Below are 21,223 nucleotides of genomic sequence, written 5' to 3'. Positions count from 1 at the left end.
TTATTCATTATAACCACTTCCCTTTTAACATTAAATGTGTTTGATCATCTACAAACTCTAGAAGAGCACTTTGCCATTTATAAAATCTGGTATTTCAGTTACTTTTAAAAAATAAACTGTAATTCTTATAATGAAAAAACTTGAATAATTGTAAAGTTGATATGTGGTGTTATTGTTGCCTTTACCTTTATTTTGAAAATCTGTGAGTTATTTTGTTAGTGATACAGAGGATTGAGTTTGATGGCATAAAAAGAATGTACATGGCTTGCTTTCTCCTAGGAGGTTCTGGAGGTGTGTTCTTCTAGGCAGGGCTGTATTCTTCAAAGCTGTGCTTTTAAATTCCTATTTGTTGCATTGCTGTATTTACATAAAATTACTTTCACAAAATAACAGGAACTGAAGGAAATAATTACTTTTTTTTTACAGTCCTGGTATTATGGTCGAAGTCAGCTGCAACCAGACTATTTTCAGATTATCTTTTTATATGTGTGCTTTTTGTTGGTGAAGAATGGATTGTGTGAAAGTTATTAATGCTTTTCTTTAATTTTGTACCTTCAGAGGCACGGAACAGCTCCACCTCCAATGAAGCTGCCTCCGCCTTACAGAGCTCCATCTGTGGACAGTGAGGAAAGTGAAGAAGAATGTGCCCTGATCGACAGTGAGTTCCTTTGCATTATTTAGGGTAGATGCAGAATTTATTAAATTATGCGGCCATAACTATTGTGAATCACAAACATAGGACTGTAGGTCTTCAGAAATGTCCATAGCATGTGTTAAAAATAAAATTTTTATCCATTATCTTCGAAACTCCTGTGGCTTTTATTTCCTAAGCTTTTCTGTTTGAAATTAACGAAGGATGCTTAAGAAAGCTATGTTGCACAAGGCTTTAAATTTATTAGTTGGTTATGAAACAAAAATGCTAAGCCCTGAGGATTGGGGTTCTAGCCCTAACACCCGAGTCAGGCCTAGGTGCTGTCCGTTAAAAGAGTGCTGACACGCTTGTATGAAAGCAGATTCATTGTGGCATATGGAGGCAGAGACTGGCCGTGTCATATGGAATGTCCTTGGGAATTTGTTTCATGGTTTTATTTCACAATAGTTGAATGAACTATACATTTGCATGTACAGTATGCACAGCTGTATATGCAGTTTCTCTTATGGGACACGAAGTGTTTGAAATATAAACAGTGACAGTGCTGTGCAGTCTGTAAATGGACAAAAAGCTATCGAGCAGCATTTCCAAGGATGAATTTTGTGTTACATCTTTCTCCAAAAATGTTTCCTACTACAGTATAGAAAAGTATTTTTCTATAAAAATCAAGAGTCTCCAAAAGGCTTTGCTTGTCCTGTTGCTATTCACATTTATTAATCTCACTTTATTGTTTTTATAAGCAGGAATACGTAGGGATGAAATATAAAAATGTAGCTGATAGTCAAGTTGACTTTATGAAAGTTTGATGTACCCTCTGCAGAGCTCTTTGACTTGCTCCATTTTCACTAGTTAGCAAAGTGTGGCTGAGTGCAATCCACTGTGTAGAAACTGTGTCAGCTGTGAAATGAGCAAGCAGCTCCTTTCCCCTTGATGGAGTCATCAGCATACCAGAGTATATGAATGTGGGGGACACAATACGTGGTAGAAAATCAGCCTCATCTCCTGGAGAGCCACTTGTTCTGGGTGCTGACAAGCAGCTCATGCTCTTCTTGTTCTACCACAAATAGTAAGGCAGCTGCTTAGAATGCCAATTCTGACCAGTGTACGGATCATGTTTGCTTATGAGTGGAAGTGGATGCCTGACAGTACTCTGCTCCATAGGCCTGTTGTAAAAGGCAGAAGAGTGCTTAGAACACAGTCCAGTTCCTTGTAAGTACTCTGGTTACCATGTGCCGGGCATCTTTCTGAGGCCTTACTTATAGCAGCAGTGTGATAGCTTGTGACAACTTTCATCCTATGAGCAGAGAAACTGGAGTTCAGAGACATTAAGGAATGTGTCCGAAGTCATACTGCTAATAAATAGTAAGAATGGGGTTCCCACCAGGTCACTGTATAGAGAGCCTCGCTGCTGCTTAAAATGCCTTACAGTTCAGACAAGGAGCTAAGTGGTATGGACTTCTCGCTCACAACACTTTCATGCCATAAGATTAGCAGAACGTCAGCACTGTCCCCAAGACATGTGTGCATACACCAACATGCACAAGTCAGTGAGGACAGGAAGGACCACGGTTTACACTAAGTATTGAAAGACCTGAATTTCTCTTAACTACAGAAACTTATGTTTCACGGTTTCTCCAGCAAATCCATTTCCGTATGTCTACTACTCTTCTCTCCATTTCTTTTGTCTGTGATGTTTTTCATGTTCACTGTTTACACCCTTCTCATCTTACACACCGTTGATTTCACTGAAAACCTCCAGAAATGCTGATTGGCTCACACACCTCACCTACAGCCTAAGCCTCTGCTCTCCTGCCCTCCCTTTAGAACAGATTTCAAGGGTTTTGTTTATTCCATAACTCTTAACTAATTTAAAATTTGTTCATCTGGCCTAAACTAAAATTCAGGTTAAAGTTTATCTCAGTTTTATTGTCCCAGGACTCATTTGTTTGCATTTTATGAAATATATTCTATAATTTTACCAAGGTTAGTGCTAGAAGTACGTGACTCAAATTCAACTGTTGCCCCACAAGGAAGTGCTGATTTATAAGAAAGATCACAGACATGAGGTACACATGACTTCAAAGGCCACTAATGGCTGTGTTAGTTAGTTATCTAGTTAGTTAGGTCTGGAGTTTGTGTAGGTAAGGTTTGTGGGATAGATGTTATGGGTGGGTAGATACTATTGAGGTGTATTGGGAAAGTGGCTGGAAATGTTCTGTCATTAGCTAATGTTCTAAGGCAGGAGAAAGATGACAGTGACTGGCATTGAGTAAAATATAGTGGAAGCAAAAATGAAATATAAGATAAAATACAAAAGGTAGTATAAGAAAAGTCAGCACAGTGTATGAGACCATGTTAGTATAATGGTTCAGAGACTACGATAGGATGCCGAGACACAGAGTTAAGTGTAGCAGTCTTCAAATAGTTGAAAATAACTGAAACCCTGCCCTGCAACAACTTCTTAACTGTTAGTCAGCTATCCCTGTAAGAAAATTCCTGAGAAAGCCAACTTTTAAGAGGAAAAGGATTCTTTTCATTCAGCTTTAAAAGTTTCTGATTAGGTCACTAAACCCTGTTGACCAAGCACGTGTCTGTGTAGCATGTCAGTTAGGAGCGTTTGACTCAAGAGCTGTTCAAATCATAGAGGATAGAAGAGAGGGGAGGCCAGGGTGAGGAAATGAGACACCGGATGGGTGTGGAGTAAGAGAGAGAGAGGAGAGCTTGGGCCCCAATATCCTTTATAAGCATACCCTTACTTAGCACCTGACTTTAGCTCCCACCTAGAGTATAGAGAACCTCCAAAGGGCCACAGACTGGCTGCCAGGCCTTTAACAATTGGGACCTTTGTTTTTTAGATTTATTTATTTGATTTTTATATTTCTGAATGTATGTATGTATGCACTGTACCATATACGTGCCTAGTGTCCACAGAATTCAGAAGAGGGTCTCCTAGAAATGGAGTTATAGATGTTAACGAGCCAGCACGTGGGTGCTGTGATCTGGACATGGTCCTCTGAAAAGGCAGCAAGTGCTTTTAACCACTGAACTATCTCTCCAGTCCTAACAAATAGGATTTTAAGGGACATGTAATGTCTAAACCATGACAACCAGGGCATATGCATGTGTAGAAATATGCATGTATATTTAGCACAAAAATTGTACAAATACTACTTTATAGTGTGATGAATTCTTTCTTTTTCTATACCTTTTTTGATGTTTTTAAGTGCTAGCTATAATTTAATTTATTTAATGACCTACATTATGAGAAATGCTAATCTAGACTTACAGCTTTCGAATTTCAGAGTTCATCAGAAACTCATAAGAAGGAGGGTGGTCAAGGCATTGATTAATGGGATTAATAGTCTACCCACAGACTTCATGTAGATATAGGAGGGTCTAAAAATTAATATCGCTAGACAATTCTCTGCTGACTCTACTACTTCAGACCCAAGAACTACCTTCAGAAAACTATCGATGCAGACAGTAGGGTCATGGGAGCTGGTGAACTTAAGAAAAATGTGAGAGCTAAAGAGATGGCTAAGCAGTTACCCGTGCACACTGCCCCAGCAGTGGGTCTGAGTTCGGTGTCCAGCACCCAGGCTAGATAGCTCACAGCCACCTATAGCTGCAGCTCCTGGGGGATTCAATGCTTCTCCTGTCTGTGAGCGCTTGCACTCAAATACATAAACCCCCCATAATTAAACATTAATCTTAAAAATAGTGATGTGGGGATAGCACCTGTCTGCTGACCCAGCAAGGCAGTTACCAGCAAACACTTCCATGAGCTTCTCAGGCAATGTTTCAGGATGTCTTCCGTTATCAGCTTCAGTGGCTAATCATGACGTGCCCCTATGGAGGTTAGGATGCTAGAGACAGGCAGCCATGGAATTTAGCATCAAGTGATTGATATGGAAGAAGAGAAAGAGGTTGCTTATTAACATATCCTTAGCAAGTACTGCTTATATTGTTGGGAGAATTAAATACTACACCCAATACCCACTTCGTAATATAGGAGGCATTAGATTTTAGATGCCTTATCTTGCCTTGTTGAACATATTTCACGACATACTAAGAACATTTGTAAGTAATCTAATTTAAATTAATCAAAGTTGCTTGAATTTTAATTAAAATTTATGAAACAAGAATTAAGGGGTGATATACCAAATTAGTGTATTAGACGACAGTACTCCTGTCGTCAGAGATTGCAGGATCCCCATATGACACGCACTGATAATTGTGAAACTGATGAGTTAGCTTTAGCTATCACCTTAAAACAGCCCAGAGTCGGGCTGGAGAGATGGCTCAGAGGTTAAGAGCACTGACTGCTCTTCCAGAGGTCCCGAGTTCAATTCCCAGCAACCACATGGTGGCTCGCAACCATCCGTTATGAGATCTGGTGCCTTCCTCTAATGTGCAGATATACATGAAAGCAGAATGTTGTATACATAATAAATAAAATCTTTAAGGGAGTCTCAACTGAGGGACTACCCTCAAGGGAGGGACAAATCAGATTGTCCTGTAGGAATGTCTGTGTCTGTGTATGTGTGTGGGGGGGGGTGTCTTAATTGATGTAGAAGGGCCTACCCTACTGGGCACATGATTACCTGAGCTGTGTACTAAAGTTAACTCAACAAAAGGCTTGCAAGTGAGTCAGCAAGCTCTATTCTCCCATTGTTTTTGCTCCAAGTTCCTGCTTGGTTCCTGACCTGACTTCCTCAGTGATGGACTGTGCCTTGGAAGTAAAGGCCAAAGAAATCCTTTCCTCTGCTCTTTGTCATGGTATCTTTGTCACAGCAACAGAAAGCAAACTAGAACAGTATGGGATAGCCTTGTATACAAAGCTGAAAAACATATTTCATCAGGGTTTCAGGGTCACCAAGGTCATGGGGACCTTACATTCTACAGTGACTTCTGGATCTGTTTCTGTTCTCTCTCTCTCCCACTTGGAGTTGCATTTGTCTGTAAGAAAGATGGCCTGAATTTTTCCATTAGCCCTGTAAATCCTCTCAACAAAATGAAACGTAAAGTTCTGCCCAATGCTCACCTTTTATTTTGTGTTCTCAGTTTTGGATTAAAAACTTACTGTTTCTCATCTCATCTTCCCAACTAGAAACTTCCGTTGTCTATTGTTTCCCTTCATGACAAGCAATGCAGGTGCATTTTCATTCCCATTCTCAAACTTTGTATAAGTAACTCTCCCTGTCTCAGCAGTCTTTGTTTCCTTTGTCTAGGGGTAGAGCCCTCCAGTGTCAAAGCCTGTCCTAGAAGCCTGACACCTCTTTTTGCCTACTCATACCCACCCCAGCTGCTGTCTGGAAAGGCCAGCCTAGCTGCTGGTTAGCTTTACAATGGCCATGTTTTTGACAAGTCTTTGACATTCATTCTGCTACATTTTTGAAACCACCAAATAAGAAATTTTACATGAATTTTTTAAACAAGAGTATGGTCAAGAAAAAGAACCAAGAGATAGGGATATGGATAGAGTGCTTGCTGTGCAAGCATGAGAATGTGAGTCTGAGTCCCCAACACCAATGTGAAAAGGCTGGGCATAGTTGCATGTGGCCCGCAAGTCCAGCACTTGGAGACAGATAGGAATAGCCTGGGTGCTTACTGACCAGCAAGTTGGACTGAGACAGCAAGGTTAGGTTCAGTGAGAAACCTTGTTTGAAGGGGATAAGGCAGAGAGAAATAGAAGACACCCAACATCCTCCTTTTGCCTGTTCATGCATGCACATGCGTGTATGTACACAGATTCACAAATAAATATATTTTTAATGAAGCAACTAGAACCACACAAACCAACTAGTCTTGAGTTGTTTGTTGTTACCTAGCTTTCAAGTGGAGAACAGAAGTATAATGCAGCCCCCATCCCACCCTGGTGGGAATCCTACAGTCCTTCCCAATACATTAATTCCAGAATAGAATATTGTCTTTGTGTTTTGTTTTTTCATCTTTCCCCCTCTTTTTCTGGGTTGATTATGAGCTATAATATATTTGCATGACTTTTCTAGTCTCTTTCTCACAGTCATGTGGTATTGGTAGAATACCCATCCAGCACTGTGTTTCAGTTACGAAGCATAATGATAACCTTACATGGTGACCTGGCTTATGCAGATTATGAAATCTAGATTATAGCTTTGAGTTTTGCTTCAATTCTTGTTTGTTTGTTTTTTGTTGCATTTCATTTTATTTTTCTGAAACAGTCTTGTTATGTAGGTCAGGCTAATCTTGAACTCATGAGTCCCTTGCCTCGGTTTCTTAAGTGCTGAAGTCATGGGAAATGAAGTTTATTAATGAAACTTGTACTGGGAATTCAAGTATTTATAAGTGTAGAAGAGAAAACTAATAAAAATTTACTGCAGTAGAACTCATATAATGCACTGTGGACCCCTTACAGGGTACGTTCAGTGTGTTTGCTTATTCTATCAGAGCTGTACAGACTCTGCCACTGTCTTTTAACACATTTTTGTTAAACTATCCCCCAAACTTTACTTATCAGCAGTACATCAGATTTCTTCAAATGTTCTTTATGTGCATATATAAAATTACATATGTAATTTTTAATGTTAAAAATTAGTTTTACAGTAAATTCTTGTGTGTTTTCATGCAGGGGATGGGGAACCTGTCCCAGAAAAACAGTCTGTGCCGAGTTTAGAAGAGGATAGGGATGCAACTAGCCCTATCCTAAGGAAGCTGGCAGAGCATGAAGCTCAGCCCCCGCACCCCTCCATAAACAGAAGACCAGAAAGAACAGTTAGCACAGATGACATAGTTGTCAATCTCAAAAAAATTAAATCTTAACTTATTTTAATGTAGGAGTACATATGAATTATGTGTTATGTGTCTGTATAGACACACAAACACAGATACATATACCTTGCCAGTATTATCCACTTAGAAAAGATTATACATTTCCTAACTCTAGGGGAAAACTAGAAACTGTCGGGAGTTTAAACTCCTGCTGTAGTCAGGAGTTTAAAACAGTTGGGATATTAAGTGGCTGAGTACTTGCCTCACACTCTGAGGCTTTGGATCTCTAAAGCAGTCTATAAGAGTAAGTAAGATGAGGGGCTGGAGAGATGGCTCAGAGGTTAAGAGCACCCCTATTCTTCCAGATGCCCTGAGTTCAATTCTAGCAACCACATGGTGGCTCACAACCATCTGTAATAGGAGCTTATGTCCTCTTCTGGCATAAAAGCATGCATGCAGAATGAACACTCATCACAAATAAGTCAAATAAGTCTTAAAAAAGAGTAACATGATTTAAATCCAAATCCTAAGTGAAATATACTTTCAGTTAATGAGAACTTGAAATTCTTTTGAGTTGTATATTAAATGCCACACAGTTTTGGAAAATAAAAGAGAATGGGGAGCTATCCCTTCCACTGCTCTCAATTGGTGGTTGCCCTATTCTGTGTAGAGCTTGTATCTTGCACCACCATCTCAGCTGAGTGCTCTGTTGTAAGGCTGTCTTTGCATGGGAAGATATGTATCAATATCCCAGGTCTCCATGGGCTAGATGTGGCTATATGCCAGCCAACACCTTTCCACTCAGTTTACATGTGAACATGAAAAATAGCTCCAAACAATGCCAAATGTCCTTTGATCTCAGTAGAAATAGGGGTTTAAACTGTTATTGGTGGGATTTGAAGGGATAATATACACACTGAAGTGTTCGAGGGCTTGGGCTGAGCTGGCATCAGGCCTCATGGAATTTTGAGGGTTGCAGCAATGGAAACATTGTAATGAACAAAAGCTACTTATGTTAGAAAGAGTGTATGTGGCTTTTGGTTCTAGAGGAAGAGAGTTGTTAGCCAGGAGGAAGCCATGGGGCCAGGAACAGAAAGCTGAGAATTAATATTTTGATTGCAGACAAAAAGCTGAGAGAGTGAACTGATAGTGGAGTGTGGCCGTAAACTCTCAAACCCTGCCCCCAGTGACTGGCTTCCCAGCAAAAGGTCCCATAACCTCTCCCAGACAGCACCACCAACTGGGAGCTAATACCTGAGCCTGTGGGGACACTTCTCATTTAAACCACTATGATTCTTTAAGCTTAATAAAATCATAGACTTGTGCATTTCTAATATACAGTTCTACTAACTACAGATGCTCAAATCATTACAACCTAAGTTATGAATTAAATATTGCACATACAAGGGATAGTGAAATTGTAAACAGGTCTCTATTAAAGTAGGAGAAGTGAAGTAGCATGGGGCCTTGAAGAAGGGAATGAAGTTGGTGTCTTCTGTAATGGGGTAAGGGGTTTCGGTGTGGTAAAGTGCACCTGAGGTTTGTCAAATTTTGTGGCTGAGAATTCTGAGACCAAGGGTCATTAATTTGCCCCAAAACACACAATGGGGTATTGTTGAAGCAAGGCTAGACCCAGGTCTCACTTGTAGGCTCTGCCCTCAGTGCTTGCCTCTGTTTTTAACATGGAGCAAACATGGCCAACAAAGTTCTATCGAGCAGCCAGTAGCCTCCTGGCTGTTGGTGCCACTGTGGACTCTAGTTGATCTCTGCCTTACCAATAGATGTCACTCCAGTCAACAGTAGTTACTAACAGAGCCTGTAAGGAACTTTGAGAATGCTCACTGCCAATTGACAGGAAGCATGAGGAGCTTCTGCCAGCTTTTGCTAAATACATCGGCTCATATGCTTGGCTTATATGCTGTCCTTTTGATTTTTGATAATGCAAAATGGAGGGTAAATATAAGAGTACAAGTTAAGATTAAATGTTTTAGTTTTATAGAAATGATTTTTTCTGATTTCCTGTATAGTTTATTTCCTTTTATGGACTTTTCCTATTTATAATTAAGTGAAATAAGTAGTATTTTTATCCTAGCTATGTGATTAGAGGCTGGTAATACTGCTTTCCTGTTTTAGCTTTTTTTGAAATGTTCCAAGCTTCAGCCCTTGGTGTAGTTCAGGTGAATTTAATAAAAGTGTAAATTTTGAAAGGGCATTGTTGAATTCCTTTGAGCTGCATTTAAACTATCCTATGCGTTTTTTGACTCTTCCCCACTTGACTCATGGTGCAGTAATCATAATCATTATGGTTTTATTTACAGTTTACAAAGAATACTTTGTATCTATAGTTTGCGCAAGACGGACATGATTGACAGATTGGGAGTTTAATGTAAATGGCAGAAATCTTTGCAGGTTGCTATATGCTGTTTAGGTGTGCTGGCCTGGCCTTGGGAAGATAGGGTGGATGAAGCAGCTTCAGTTGTTTGTTTTGTTTGTGTAACAGTTTCTGTAAATTACTTTCCCCCACCCCTTAGGTTTTCTTCCCAAAGCTAACTTGTATTGAAAGTGTCAGAGACAACTAATATAAATCTAATTAAGACATTATAGTTTGGGTTGATTGCCTTTCGATAAGCCTGATTTTGTGCTGGAATCAGTAAAGAAGATAAAGAAGAGAGAGGCTGATGACTATTCTGAACTGGGGGCAGGCTCAAATCATAGCTCCTTTTAATTTGCATTGGAAAGATACTGTCCCCCAAAGTGCTGCTTCTCAGCAGGAAAATTGGACATTAGCATGATACCAGTTAAAGTTGGCCACAAAATAAACAGTTGCATTTCTATTGCCTACTGCTCTGAAATAGAGCTGTCTTTCCCATGTGAGCCGAGTGACTAGTGTCACAGCCCACAGTATGCAGTCCCTATGTGAGCAGGGTGACTGAGTGTCACAGCCAGCAGCATGCAGCATCTGAGGATCTGACTGGAGAACCAAGGATTTTTTGCAGCTCCCCGGCAGACTTCACCAGGCAGCTTTCTCCTGCTGGCAGATGTGACTGTTATGTTGAGGCAGAGATTGAAAATAGCTTAATTGATTGTTTCTCATGATAGAAACAGACTGATAGGTTGCCCTTAAAAGGAATAAAGCCTGAACAAAAAAAGAAAAAAAAATAGGCCCAAGGTCGTGAGAAGAGAGAGGACAGAGTCGGTGGGGAGAGTGGCGCTGCTTCCAGCATCGACTGTTAGGCTTGCAGAAGCCCTGAAGGGAGCATTCCCACAGCATGGTCCACGGGGGGTTCCCAGGTAAGACTTCTGTTGCTGATGAGATCTGCAGGTCTTGCTGGATGCAATCAGATGCCGTTTTAATCTTGGTGCAGAGTATCGGTGCAAAGATCTCAACAGCAGTAAGTAAGCTAAAGCATCTCTTAAGTGAGAGAGAGAGGGCAGTTAGGCATGTGCAAGGTAGGTGCATGCTGGCAGCAAGCCTCACCGTACCTTTCGTGGGTATCTTGGCCGGAATCATCCTAGGATGTTTTTGAAAAGTGAGGCAGTTTATCAGACTGTCAAGACTATGCTAGTAGTTTCTGCGCCAAAATCCTTAGCACTCCGGCATGCAGTATACTTGCCTTTCAGCATCGGGAGTGAGAAGTAGATCTCCTGGACATTTATTAGCATTATTGCTGCAATCTGTGGCTTCACTATGATGAAAAGGCAAAGGTATTTACATTAGAACGTGTTAGAATGAGGATGTTCTGATTAATTTTAAACGTGAGTAGTCAGCATTTTAGATGGAGATGAAAGCAGAGTATCACCAAGAAAGCAGCAGCACACAAAAGGCTGTTTTGTTTTGTTTTTTTTCTAAACTGTAAGTAGTCCTTAAATACCATTTGATCATTGTGACTTGTCCTCTGTCTCCATCATCTGAGCCTGCAGCTTTAGTTCATTAGGTGTGGGGGCTCAGCCTCCGCAAGCATCACCAGCAACTTCTTGTTAAATATACATTCTGACTCTCAATAGCATGAGCTTCTGTTTGACTTTTTAAAAATTAATGTTTTAGACCCTGAGCTTTTTTATCCAGTTCAGATGTGAGATCTTTAGAACCAATAAGGGTCTTCTTAAGTACCTTTTTCTATGGAGTCAGTTTTATTCAGCATCTGATGCATTGTGACTTTCTTTTCATTTTCAGCAGAATGAGTCAAACAAGGTTTTCTCCTACACCAGCAGGACATATGCAGCAGTCCCAGTTTAAGCAAACAAGGCTTATTCCTGGCTGTTCTCTCGAGATAACAGCATGAACTTTGCTTTTTACTGCAGCATCACTTCTGGGCATTTTGGTGTGAGGGTGCTGTGTGACCTGTTATTTAGTCTGTGTATTTAGTTTCCAGGAGCTCTTAAACAAATGCGTCACAGATTCCTCACAGGGACAACAGTCTTCATTGTGTTTATTTCTGTTCTGCAATTAGAATTGCTTTCTGGTAGCTGTCATCTTGACAATACTACTTCTCAAACTTGCATTGACAAATAAACTGTGGGGATGGCCTAGAACCTGCTGGATCTAGCTGCTTCTCTCTAGATTCCTTAAGCCATTGGCTCATTGTGTTTGTATTTCAGTTTCTCTTTTGTTTTTGTTTTGTTTGTGTGCTGTCTTTTATCTTTTATTTAGATCAATCCAAATTATAAATACATTTAAATCACCTCACTACCCTGAAGTTGATATTGTCTATGCTTCAAAGGCTTGGTAAAACCCTCAGGAGTTGCCATAGCAGTTTTCTGGAAACTGATTAAGTGGATGCAATAATTAGGAATTTTAATGTCCTTTACATTTAATCAAAATAATATAGGAACTCAGTTTTAAAAATGTGATTAGCTATAAATGTGTGCTGTAGTGGAGCATTTGTGTGCTGTGTATTTTGTTCACCATGCTTCTGCTTAAGGATTAACTGGGCTTTTTATAGTAAACATCTGTGACATTAAAAAAAACTTCTGTTTTTATATGTTTAACTCCAAATTAGTTTTAAAGATTTGTTTGTTTATTATCTATATATATGTGTGCTTAGATGAGTTTATGTAAACCATGTGCCTGCAGGTCAGAGGACAGCAGATCTGGAGTCACAAAGTGTTGTCAATACCTGTTGTAGATGCTAGAAATCAAATCTCAGTCTTCTGCAAGAGTCATAAACACTGTTAATCACTGAGCCATTTCTTCAGCTCCTAGTTCCAAAATATAGTTATATCTAATGTCAGAGTGTTCATTGTTTCTGTATTCAGTTAACTTTACATGTTTATTTGTTTGTTTTTATTTTGTATGGAGTGGGCAAGCTGTTGGTGTCTTAGATTTAAGTATGGTACTGACTAACATGATCCTGTCTAAAAATAGGAAAGTATTGTGAACCAGGTAAGGTGTACATCCTTATCATTGCAGCATTTGAAATCTGAAGGACAAAGATTCTTGTGACTTTGAGAGTAAGCTAGGCTACATAGTGAGAGAGAGAAACTGGAGGCAGGGAAGGTTGGAGGACAGAAAGGGAAGGGAGGGAGAGCGGGAACGACAGAGACATACCAGAAAGTCCATCGAGAGCAAAGAAGCACTGTAAGCAGGGCCAGTGGGAGGGAAAGGAGAGAAACTCAACAAGAGGGTGCCTCTCATACTGTGTTTCAAAGTTTATAAGTTTACATATTTTTCTGAACTAGAAATTATAGTTGTAGATAACCTAATGAGCTTGTATGTTAGAACACTGAAATATAATTTCTAGTTTCATTTATTTCTTTTTAAAAATATGTTTACTATATACTCAGCTAACTGCTTTGTACACTTTATTTTCTTTGTAGTTTCTCACACAGTTTTATACATTATTGGTCTTATTTTATAGGTACATGACTCCATAGTCTGTTTTTAATATGTTTCAACTGTGCATATTTTCAAGTAATCCATTTCATATGCCAAGTCAAATTGACAACTTTCCTCTTAATTAGTAATGTATTTTTATATCTATTCATTGGGCAGATAGATATGCAAATCAGATTACCCTACCCCTAAAGCATGCTGACAGTCTAAATTCTGAAAAAATCTCCGCTATATTCTCCAGCACTCCACATTTTAATATTGAGGGTTCCCATTCAAGCAAATGAGACTGAATTTGGAAAATTACAGTAATGGAGATGTGCCATGAGCTGAAGCGTGCGCCTTACTGTTTGAGGCAGAGCGCAGCATGAGCCAGACCTCCCTCTCGGCACCAGCAGATTTCTCTTCCTTCACTGAAAAATTAGTGCATTCAGAGAAGCTGTGGCAGGTCTCCTGGTGTTAGCCAGATGGAAATGGGTGAGTTGGTGGCTTCGTGGATGTTTAGGTAAAATTTGGAGAAAAATCTACTTTGAGTCGTTCCTTATTTCTGTGTTTGTCCTGGTTGAGATGGCTAGCATCCATATTTTACTCAGTAGTGTCTCAAATTGCACTTGGATAGTTTTAATGCCTACTTTAGGTACTCATATCCTGCAGTCTCTGCTGCCTCAAATCTTAACAGATGTAATACAGATGCAGGCACATCCTGGGAATGGGTGACCTCACAGTCTCATGAAGCAAAGATCTTGCAGTATACAACATTCTAGGAAAGAGTAACATCTGATGGCTAGAAGGCTAGCTTCCTAGCTGAGTGGTACTGGGAGACTATGATGCTTCTTTGTTTCTTTTTTTTAGTTTGGTTCTGGCCTGGACCTCACTATTTAACCCAGGTCAAATTTGTAATCCTCCTTCCAGGTATGGGAATTTCAGACATGAGCAACCAGACTTCTTGGGAACTTTTGATATGTTTGTAGGGATAAAGAATGCTGTATTCTGTGTCAGTTGTGACTGCTGATCTGTGTTATATGGAACTGCTGAAGGCTCCTTTTCATGTTTATTGCCTTGCTTCTTTGAATGTCAGGCATTGTGGTGTATGTTTAATAACTTGTTAATTATTTAGTTCCCTATTTTAATTGTTTTTTAATAAGTGACATTGTGGTAGGTATATATTCCGGATTGCAGAGTAAGAGAACCTGTGGAACTTCCTTCCCGTTCTTCAGGCCCCTGAGATCTGCAATATGTTTTCTTAGATTTAATTACTACTTCCCTTGTGAACATGGTATCTGTGGCTTGTAGTGCTGTGCTGAGATTAGGTGTCAAGGTTTTGCTTTTCCATACAATAAGAGTTTAAGTTGTTGTCTTCAGTCTCTGAATGTATACTGTGCCTTTTTATTCTAAGTCAAAAGGTACAGAACCTATCAGTGAGCAGAATAGTTCTCTAAGTATGGCCCACTAACCTCCATAGGGACTTTTTGACCCCATGAAAGGAGGGTGTGACAATCTGCAGACTGTAGGGTTTATAATTATTACAGATGATCCACAGATATGGGGCCTGGTATTGTGAAAAGGAAGTAAAGCCCAGGAAGGGAGTAGGGCCATTATCAGATGTGCTTCAGGGCATTTCATTACATATTCACTAGCAATCCAAGCTCAGAATAGCTACAGTTTTCACATTACATATGAAACATCCTAGGCTAATCATGGGCAGCCTGAAGGTTTCCAGTGCAACTGGAGAGATGGGCTTAGGCTCATATCCAAACCCCAGCCACGCACTCCTCCTCGGCTTTGTTAAAGAAGCCAATCACTCAGGACCTAGACCTGGAGATCTAGGAGACTGGGTGGCCTGTGCAGCCCCAAAGCACTCAGGAATTCACTCTTGGGAGACTAGCCACAGGCTTCACCATGACTGCAAGTGCCCTTCAAACCAGGCAACAGGACTTTGTCCTTTGAGCACCTCCTTGACAGATTCTGGATGATGCTGGTAACATAGAATTCCACTAAAGTTTAAACAAAGGCAACTTTCCTGAAAGGGGTAAACTATGCTCAGTATCCCATCCTCAACATCTGAAGGCCACAGTCCTACATGAGTTAAATGTGGACTTCCTGAGTGACATATAGCTTCAATTTCTTGGGAATACAAAAGTGAGTGGAACCTGGTTCTGAGTGAGTGCCTGTCCTTTGAGGGAGATAGCTGTTAATACCTTCTCACCAGGCAGGAAAAGTGTGGCTTCAAGAGCTCCAGGTAATTTTTTGAATCTGTGACACAGATAGATATATGGGCCTGTCCTGCACAGGACAGGGGCAGTTCACTTAGTCTCCACCAGCCTCCAGATTTTCTAGGAGAGACTATGGAAGTATTATTTATTACATGAGATCATTTATTTGAAGGTAACTCTGTAGCATCAGTTATCATTATAAACTGGAGTTGGGAATTGCCCCTAAAATTTCAGGTTGGTGTCAAATAGCTAGTTCCAGGCTCTACCTTCTTCTTAGCTGTGCAACTCCCTTCTTCCTCTGAAGTCCAGATCGTCTTTGTCTATTCTTTTTCTTATGAGGTTAGCACTTGGTCACTGATGTGTGAGATCTTGTCGTGGTCCTTCCTGCCAGCTGCTTTCAAGGTGGGATCTGGTTAAAGCTGTTATATCTTTGTGTCTGAAAACGTATTGCAAAAAAACAAAAAGATGTTAAAGTTCAAAGCATAACCACAAATGCTTTACTGCTATGCACAATACCAGCCCCTGAGCTAACATCATCTGCTGGTCTATGGGAAGGGTGTGGGTGACAGGCATCATCGGCTGCTTTTGACAGTCTTTGGTATCTATTTTGTGTCAGTGTCAAAGTCCTTGCTGCTCAGAACATAATCTTTTTTTTTTTTTTTACTACATTTTTCAGGTATGTAGGAACCTTTATGTGCAGCTGTGGTCTCCTTCCTGACTGATGCACTTGCTGTTTAGATAAATGGAGACCTAGGTCAATAGAATCTAAAGTACGGTATTAAGACTGAACTTAAAAAAAATTGTTTAACTTTATTTTATATGCATTGATGTAAAGGTATCAGGCCCCTTGGAACAGGAGTTATGGACAGTTTTGAACTGCCATGTGGGTGCTGGGAATTGAACCCATGTCCTCTGGAAGAACAACCAGTACTCTCAGCCACTGAGCCATCTCTCCAGCCCCAAGGCTGACCTTCTTAAAATAGATATTCTTTTATTGTAGAAAGAGTATAATTTATCACTTAACACCTTTTCACATATATGATTCCATAGGGGTAGCAATTTACTTTATTGAGTGTGTGTGTGTGTGTGTGTGTGTGTGTGTGTGTGTGTGTGTGTGTGTGTAGGCACACATATGCACATATACTGCACATGTGTAGAGATCAGAAGACACCTTGCAAAGTTGGTCCTATCCTTCCACAGTGGGTTTCAAGGATTGAACTAAGGTTGTCAGGCTTGATTGCAAATGTTTCTTACCCATTGAGCCATCTTGAAGGCCCAAGGAGTCAGCTGTTTGCACTGGTGCAAACCATCTCTTCAGAACATTTTCGTCATCCTAAACTGAAGCTCTATAATCATTGACAGCATTGCTCTCCCCACCCACCCTCCCCCGGTCCCTAACCTATTAGCTCCTGATAACCACCATTGTATTTCCTATTTCTATGATTTTGATTTTCCCTTAAAGGGAATCATATAGTATTTGAGCTTATGTGACTGACTTCTTTCACTTAGCACAATGTCATCAGGGTTCATATACATTGTAATATGTGACAGGATTGTCCTCATTTTAAAAGCTGCATGGTATTTCGATATGTGTATGCACCTTTAATTATCCATTTGCTCATTGGTAGACACTTGGGCTTCTTCTACCTCTTGGCAGATGTGATGGACACTACTGTGCATAAAGCTGTGGATCTCTTCAAGTCCTGCTTTTAGATCTTTTGGATATAAACTGAGATTGCTCAATCACATGGCAGTTAGACTTATAAGTTTTTTGGAGGAATTCTCCCACTCTTTCCATAGCAGTTGTGCCATTTTACCATCTAACAGCCATGCATGCACAAGGACCCAACTTCAAGTTCTCACAACACGTGTATCTTTTACAGCACCCATTCAACTGAAATAATAATTGACTGTAGTTTCAGTCCTTATTTGGTCATGCTTAGTGATGCTGAGCATGCTCTCACATGCATCCTGGCAATTGTATGTAATTTTGGAGCAGTATCTCTTCACATCCTTTGCTCTTTTTTAAAGTGGGTTGTTTCATTTTGTTGTTTAATTACAAGTTCTTCAGTGTATATTCAAGATATGAATCATCTATAGAGTATATTCTTCATTCAGCTTATGGCTTTTCAATCTGTTGATGAATGAACGTTTAATTTTGATACCATCCCCATTTGTCTATCTTTACTATGGCATCATGCTCAAGAAATCATTACCAAATCTGGGTCATGAAGAGTTGCCTTATTTCTGTCTAGAAATAGTGTAGTATGGGGAGTAGAGCTTATTTACCTGACTCCTAAAAAACAAACAAACAAACAAACAAAAAAACACCTTTAAGCCTACATTAAAATCCCCAATTCCCTTGCCCTTTTCCTCCCTCTACCCATTAATACCCTCTGGAGCATGTTTATGGTGTTGTTGCTCTGATGCATGCTCATTGTACTGCCTTGTAGTCTGCATTAGAAGTCACTCTGTCTGTTTCATGTTCCACAGATTTTGGTAGAGGTACAGTGAAATATCTGGTCACATCTGCCCAAGGAGTGCCCACATGACAGTGTCACTGAGCTAAAGGTCCCTTTCATTCCCTCTCTCCCTTTTATGAGGTTAACTTTTAATTGAGAATGTTTTGCCTATTCAAAAGATAGCACCATCAAAGTTTTCAGTCACTTGGTTTCATACCCATCGAAATAGAAATTTGAAGGATTATCTTCATTTTCTTCCTGTCAATCTTCATTAACAAAAGCTTCAGAACCACAAAACTATCCTTAAGAAAATTGCCAACTCCTTTGCCACCCTTTCCAGCACAGCAGCTTTTATTTTTACACTAGCGTTTGGACCGTTTTATGAAGCCTTTGGGTGAAAGCAGGCATGATTTCCATTAAACCTGTGGCGAGACTGAGGCTGGACTAAATAAATGATCTGCCCAAGATTTCTTGTCTAAGTAATAGTCAGGTTCTTAACCTGACTAAGAAATAGAGTCTGTAGTTCCTTCCCATGGTTCTACATTAGTGCCCCATGGCCTCTAAACCGTGTGAAGACACTGATGCCCTTTGTAACAGTAAGGAGAACTTGCTGGTGGCTGCTTTCTTCACCTGAGGTCTGTCTATGTGCTGTTTATTTCAGAAATGCTGGCACTCAAGTTCAAGGCTCTATGTGTGCAAGGCAGGTGCTGTACCACTGCACTATACTCCCAGCTCTGTTGAAAACCTCATAGAAACTCAGAGGCCATGAGATAAAATTGTTAAATGCAAGTGTTTATTATTGTTGAGTATTATTTGAATGAAATGTTTAGGTCACATTATAGCAAATGATAAAATCCATGTGTTTTTTTTTCCCCATTAAACTAATTTCAAAGGATTCATGGGATATTTTTGGTCACTGTTTAAGAATTAATTTCTGTGCAACCTTGTGCCTGTTAGTTAAACTCTCACAGTCTGTTTACTCTTGTGTAAAATAAAGACAATTATAGCAATTTTAAAACATGATGTGTAATTAAAACTGGTTTAGTGGCGATTTTAGGAGCTCTCTAGGAGATAAGAAAAGCTGTATCTGCTGAGGGAACAAACTTCCTGAACAGAGAACTGGCAGGGACCAGGCACCACGCTGAACTCTACATCTTTAACTTAAGTTCTCAAATAACTTGGGCTGGAAAAGGGATGGAGATGTAAAGTTAACTACTTTGTAAGAGACTAGTAGGTAAAGTGTAGCAAAATGGAATTTGAAAAGTAGCTTTTTCTTTAACTTTACCATGTATCTTTTTTTTGGGGGGGGGGGACGGGAGGGGAGTTCCGAGTCAGGGTTTCTCTGTGGCTTTGGAGGTTGGTCTCGAACTCACAGAGATCCACCTGCCTCTGCCTCCCGAGTGCTGGAATTAAAGGCGTGAGCCACCACCGCCTGATTTACCATGTATCTTTTAATAAAAGTCTACAGCCTGGCTTACCATGTATCTTTTAATAAAGGTCTTTGACCCTAAAGTTTCTTTCTAAATAATAAACATATGAATGACACAAAAAAGACATCATTATTGCTTTAATCTTCCTAAGCTTTTACTCACTGCAGTAGGAGTGTGTGTGTGTGTGTGTGTGTGTGTGTGTGTGTGTGTGTGTGTGTGTGTGTTGGGGATGCAGTTATTGTAATTATGAGATACTGAAGGGTAAAACAACCAGGGCCTGCCCAGCATGGTGGCACTTGGAAGGCAGAGGCAAGTAGATCTCTATAGGTTGGGGCCAGCTTGGTCTACATAATGAATTCCAGACAGCAAGGGATATACAGATCCTGTCTCAAAAAAAAAAACAAAAACCCAGCAGAACTTGTGTGTGTGTGTGTTTGGCAGATGCTGTACCATTGGACCATATCCCCATTCCTAATAAGAATTTTTGATTCACTTGCAACCTAACCTATCTCTTGATCAGTGAAGGTACTAAAGAATTTCTAAGTTTGTGGGGGTTTTTTGTTTTGTTTTTGTTTGTTTGTTTTTTCTTTCTTTCTTTTTTGGTTTTTCGTGACAGGGTTTCTCTATGGCTTTGAAGGCTGTCCTGGAACTAACTCTTGTAGATCATGTGGTCTTGAACTCACAGAGATCCACCTGCCTCTGCCTCCCAAGTGCTGGGATTAAAGGCGTGTGCCACCATCACCCAGCAAGTTTTTGTTTTTATATATCACTTATATATTTATGCTGCACCTGTAGCTCTGCATTTATTGTTCTGAGGTAGTTTCTTCCCTGCTGGTGCTAACAAGACAGTATGGGATAATGAATGACTAACGACAGCTCGACTGAACCTTGTTGCTTCTCAGCTAGAATTCTGCGTCCTTCTTCTCTGAGCTTTATTCAGTTATTTGAAATAATACTCTGTATGAGGCCTGATTGCAAGTCCATGTGACGAGAAGAGTTGGTTCTGTTTTCTGTCACTAAGGGGCCAGGTCACCTGGCAGATACCACATTATAATTCCTTTCTATTTTCTACCACACTTTAATTATCTGAAACTTAACATTTTTCCTCCTCCAGAAAATATAATTAAACACCTAATGCTGTCAGTGCCAGTGCTGGCGACAATGAACTGATGCCCGCAGGGACCTTTGCTAAGCAGCTTTGCATGAGGCATTGACTGGAAACAGATCTACTTAGTTCTTTCTCCTTTCTCCTTTCTCCAGAGTCTACTCAGTTCTTTCTCCTTTCTGCTGTGCTGTAACCGCAGGGTATTTGCAACACAATATTCCTATGGTGACTTCAAACAAACAAACAAAAAACCTACCCATTTTGAAATGCACATTGTAACACAAATGATTGTAAAGAATTCTTTAAAAATTGTATTCTGTTTTTCTCAGTGCTGTTTTCAAATTGAAAACATTTTTACTGATTTCTCATACTTAGATCTTGTTTTCACTGACCCCCTTCCCAATCCAACAAAAGTCTATAGAGGTCTACTAAAATAATGTAATAAAGGCAGCACCTTTGTCCCATATCCAGAAAGTGACAGAGAAGACAGATAGCAGTGAAAATGGAACCCTACCTCAGCTAATCCAGGAACAATATTTTGGGAAATACAGGTGGAGTAAACTGTTGCCCTGGCAGCAAAGCCTCATGGCCACAGAGTGTAGCAGAAAGCCTGTGTACTTGGACATGGGTGTATATGTTACTTTATTCCCTACTGAGGTGGATATACTTCCCCTCAGGACTAACCTGATTTGGTGTTGTTTTAACCATCAGATGGTCAACGAACCTAAATTTGTCTTTGTAGATTGATCATTTGTCAACTCTCTGCCCCACTGCATGAGTG

At 40.0% G+C, this 21,223-nt stretch overlaps 1 protein-coding gene across 1 annotated transcript in view; it reads left to right on the top strand.

The window, feature by feature from the left end:
- The window catches only part of Patj (PATJ crumbs cell polarity complex component), a 320,448-nt gene that overhangs the window by 138,164 nt on the left and 161,061 nt on the right, over positions 1-21,223 (top strand). The window contains exon 28 of the mRNA XM_027400463.2: positions 559-658. Coding sequence (XP_027256264.1) covers positions 559-658 — 100 coding nt within the window. The remainder of the gene's footprint in view (positions 1-558; positions 659-21,223) is intronic.

This window comes from Cricetulus griseus, chromosome 2 (assembly GCF_003668045.3).
Source record: "Cricetulus griseus strain 17A/GY chromosome 2, alternate assembly CriGri-PICRH-1.0, whole genome shotgun sequence".
Taxonomy (NCBI): Eukaryota; Metazoa; Chordata; class Mammalia; order Rodentia; family Cricetidae; genus Cricetulus; species Cricetulus griseus.
This window is presented reverse-complemented; position numbering and strand designations above follow the sequence as displayed.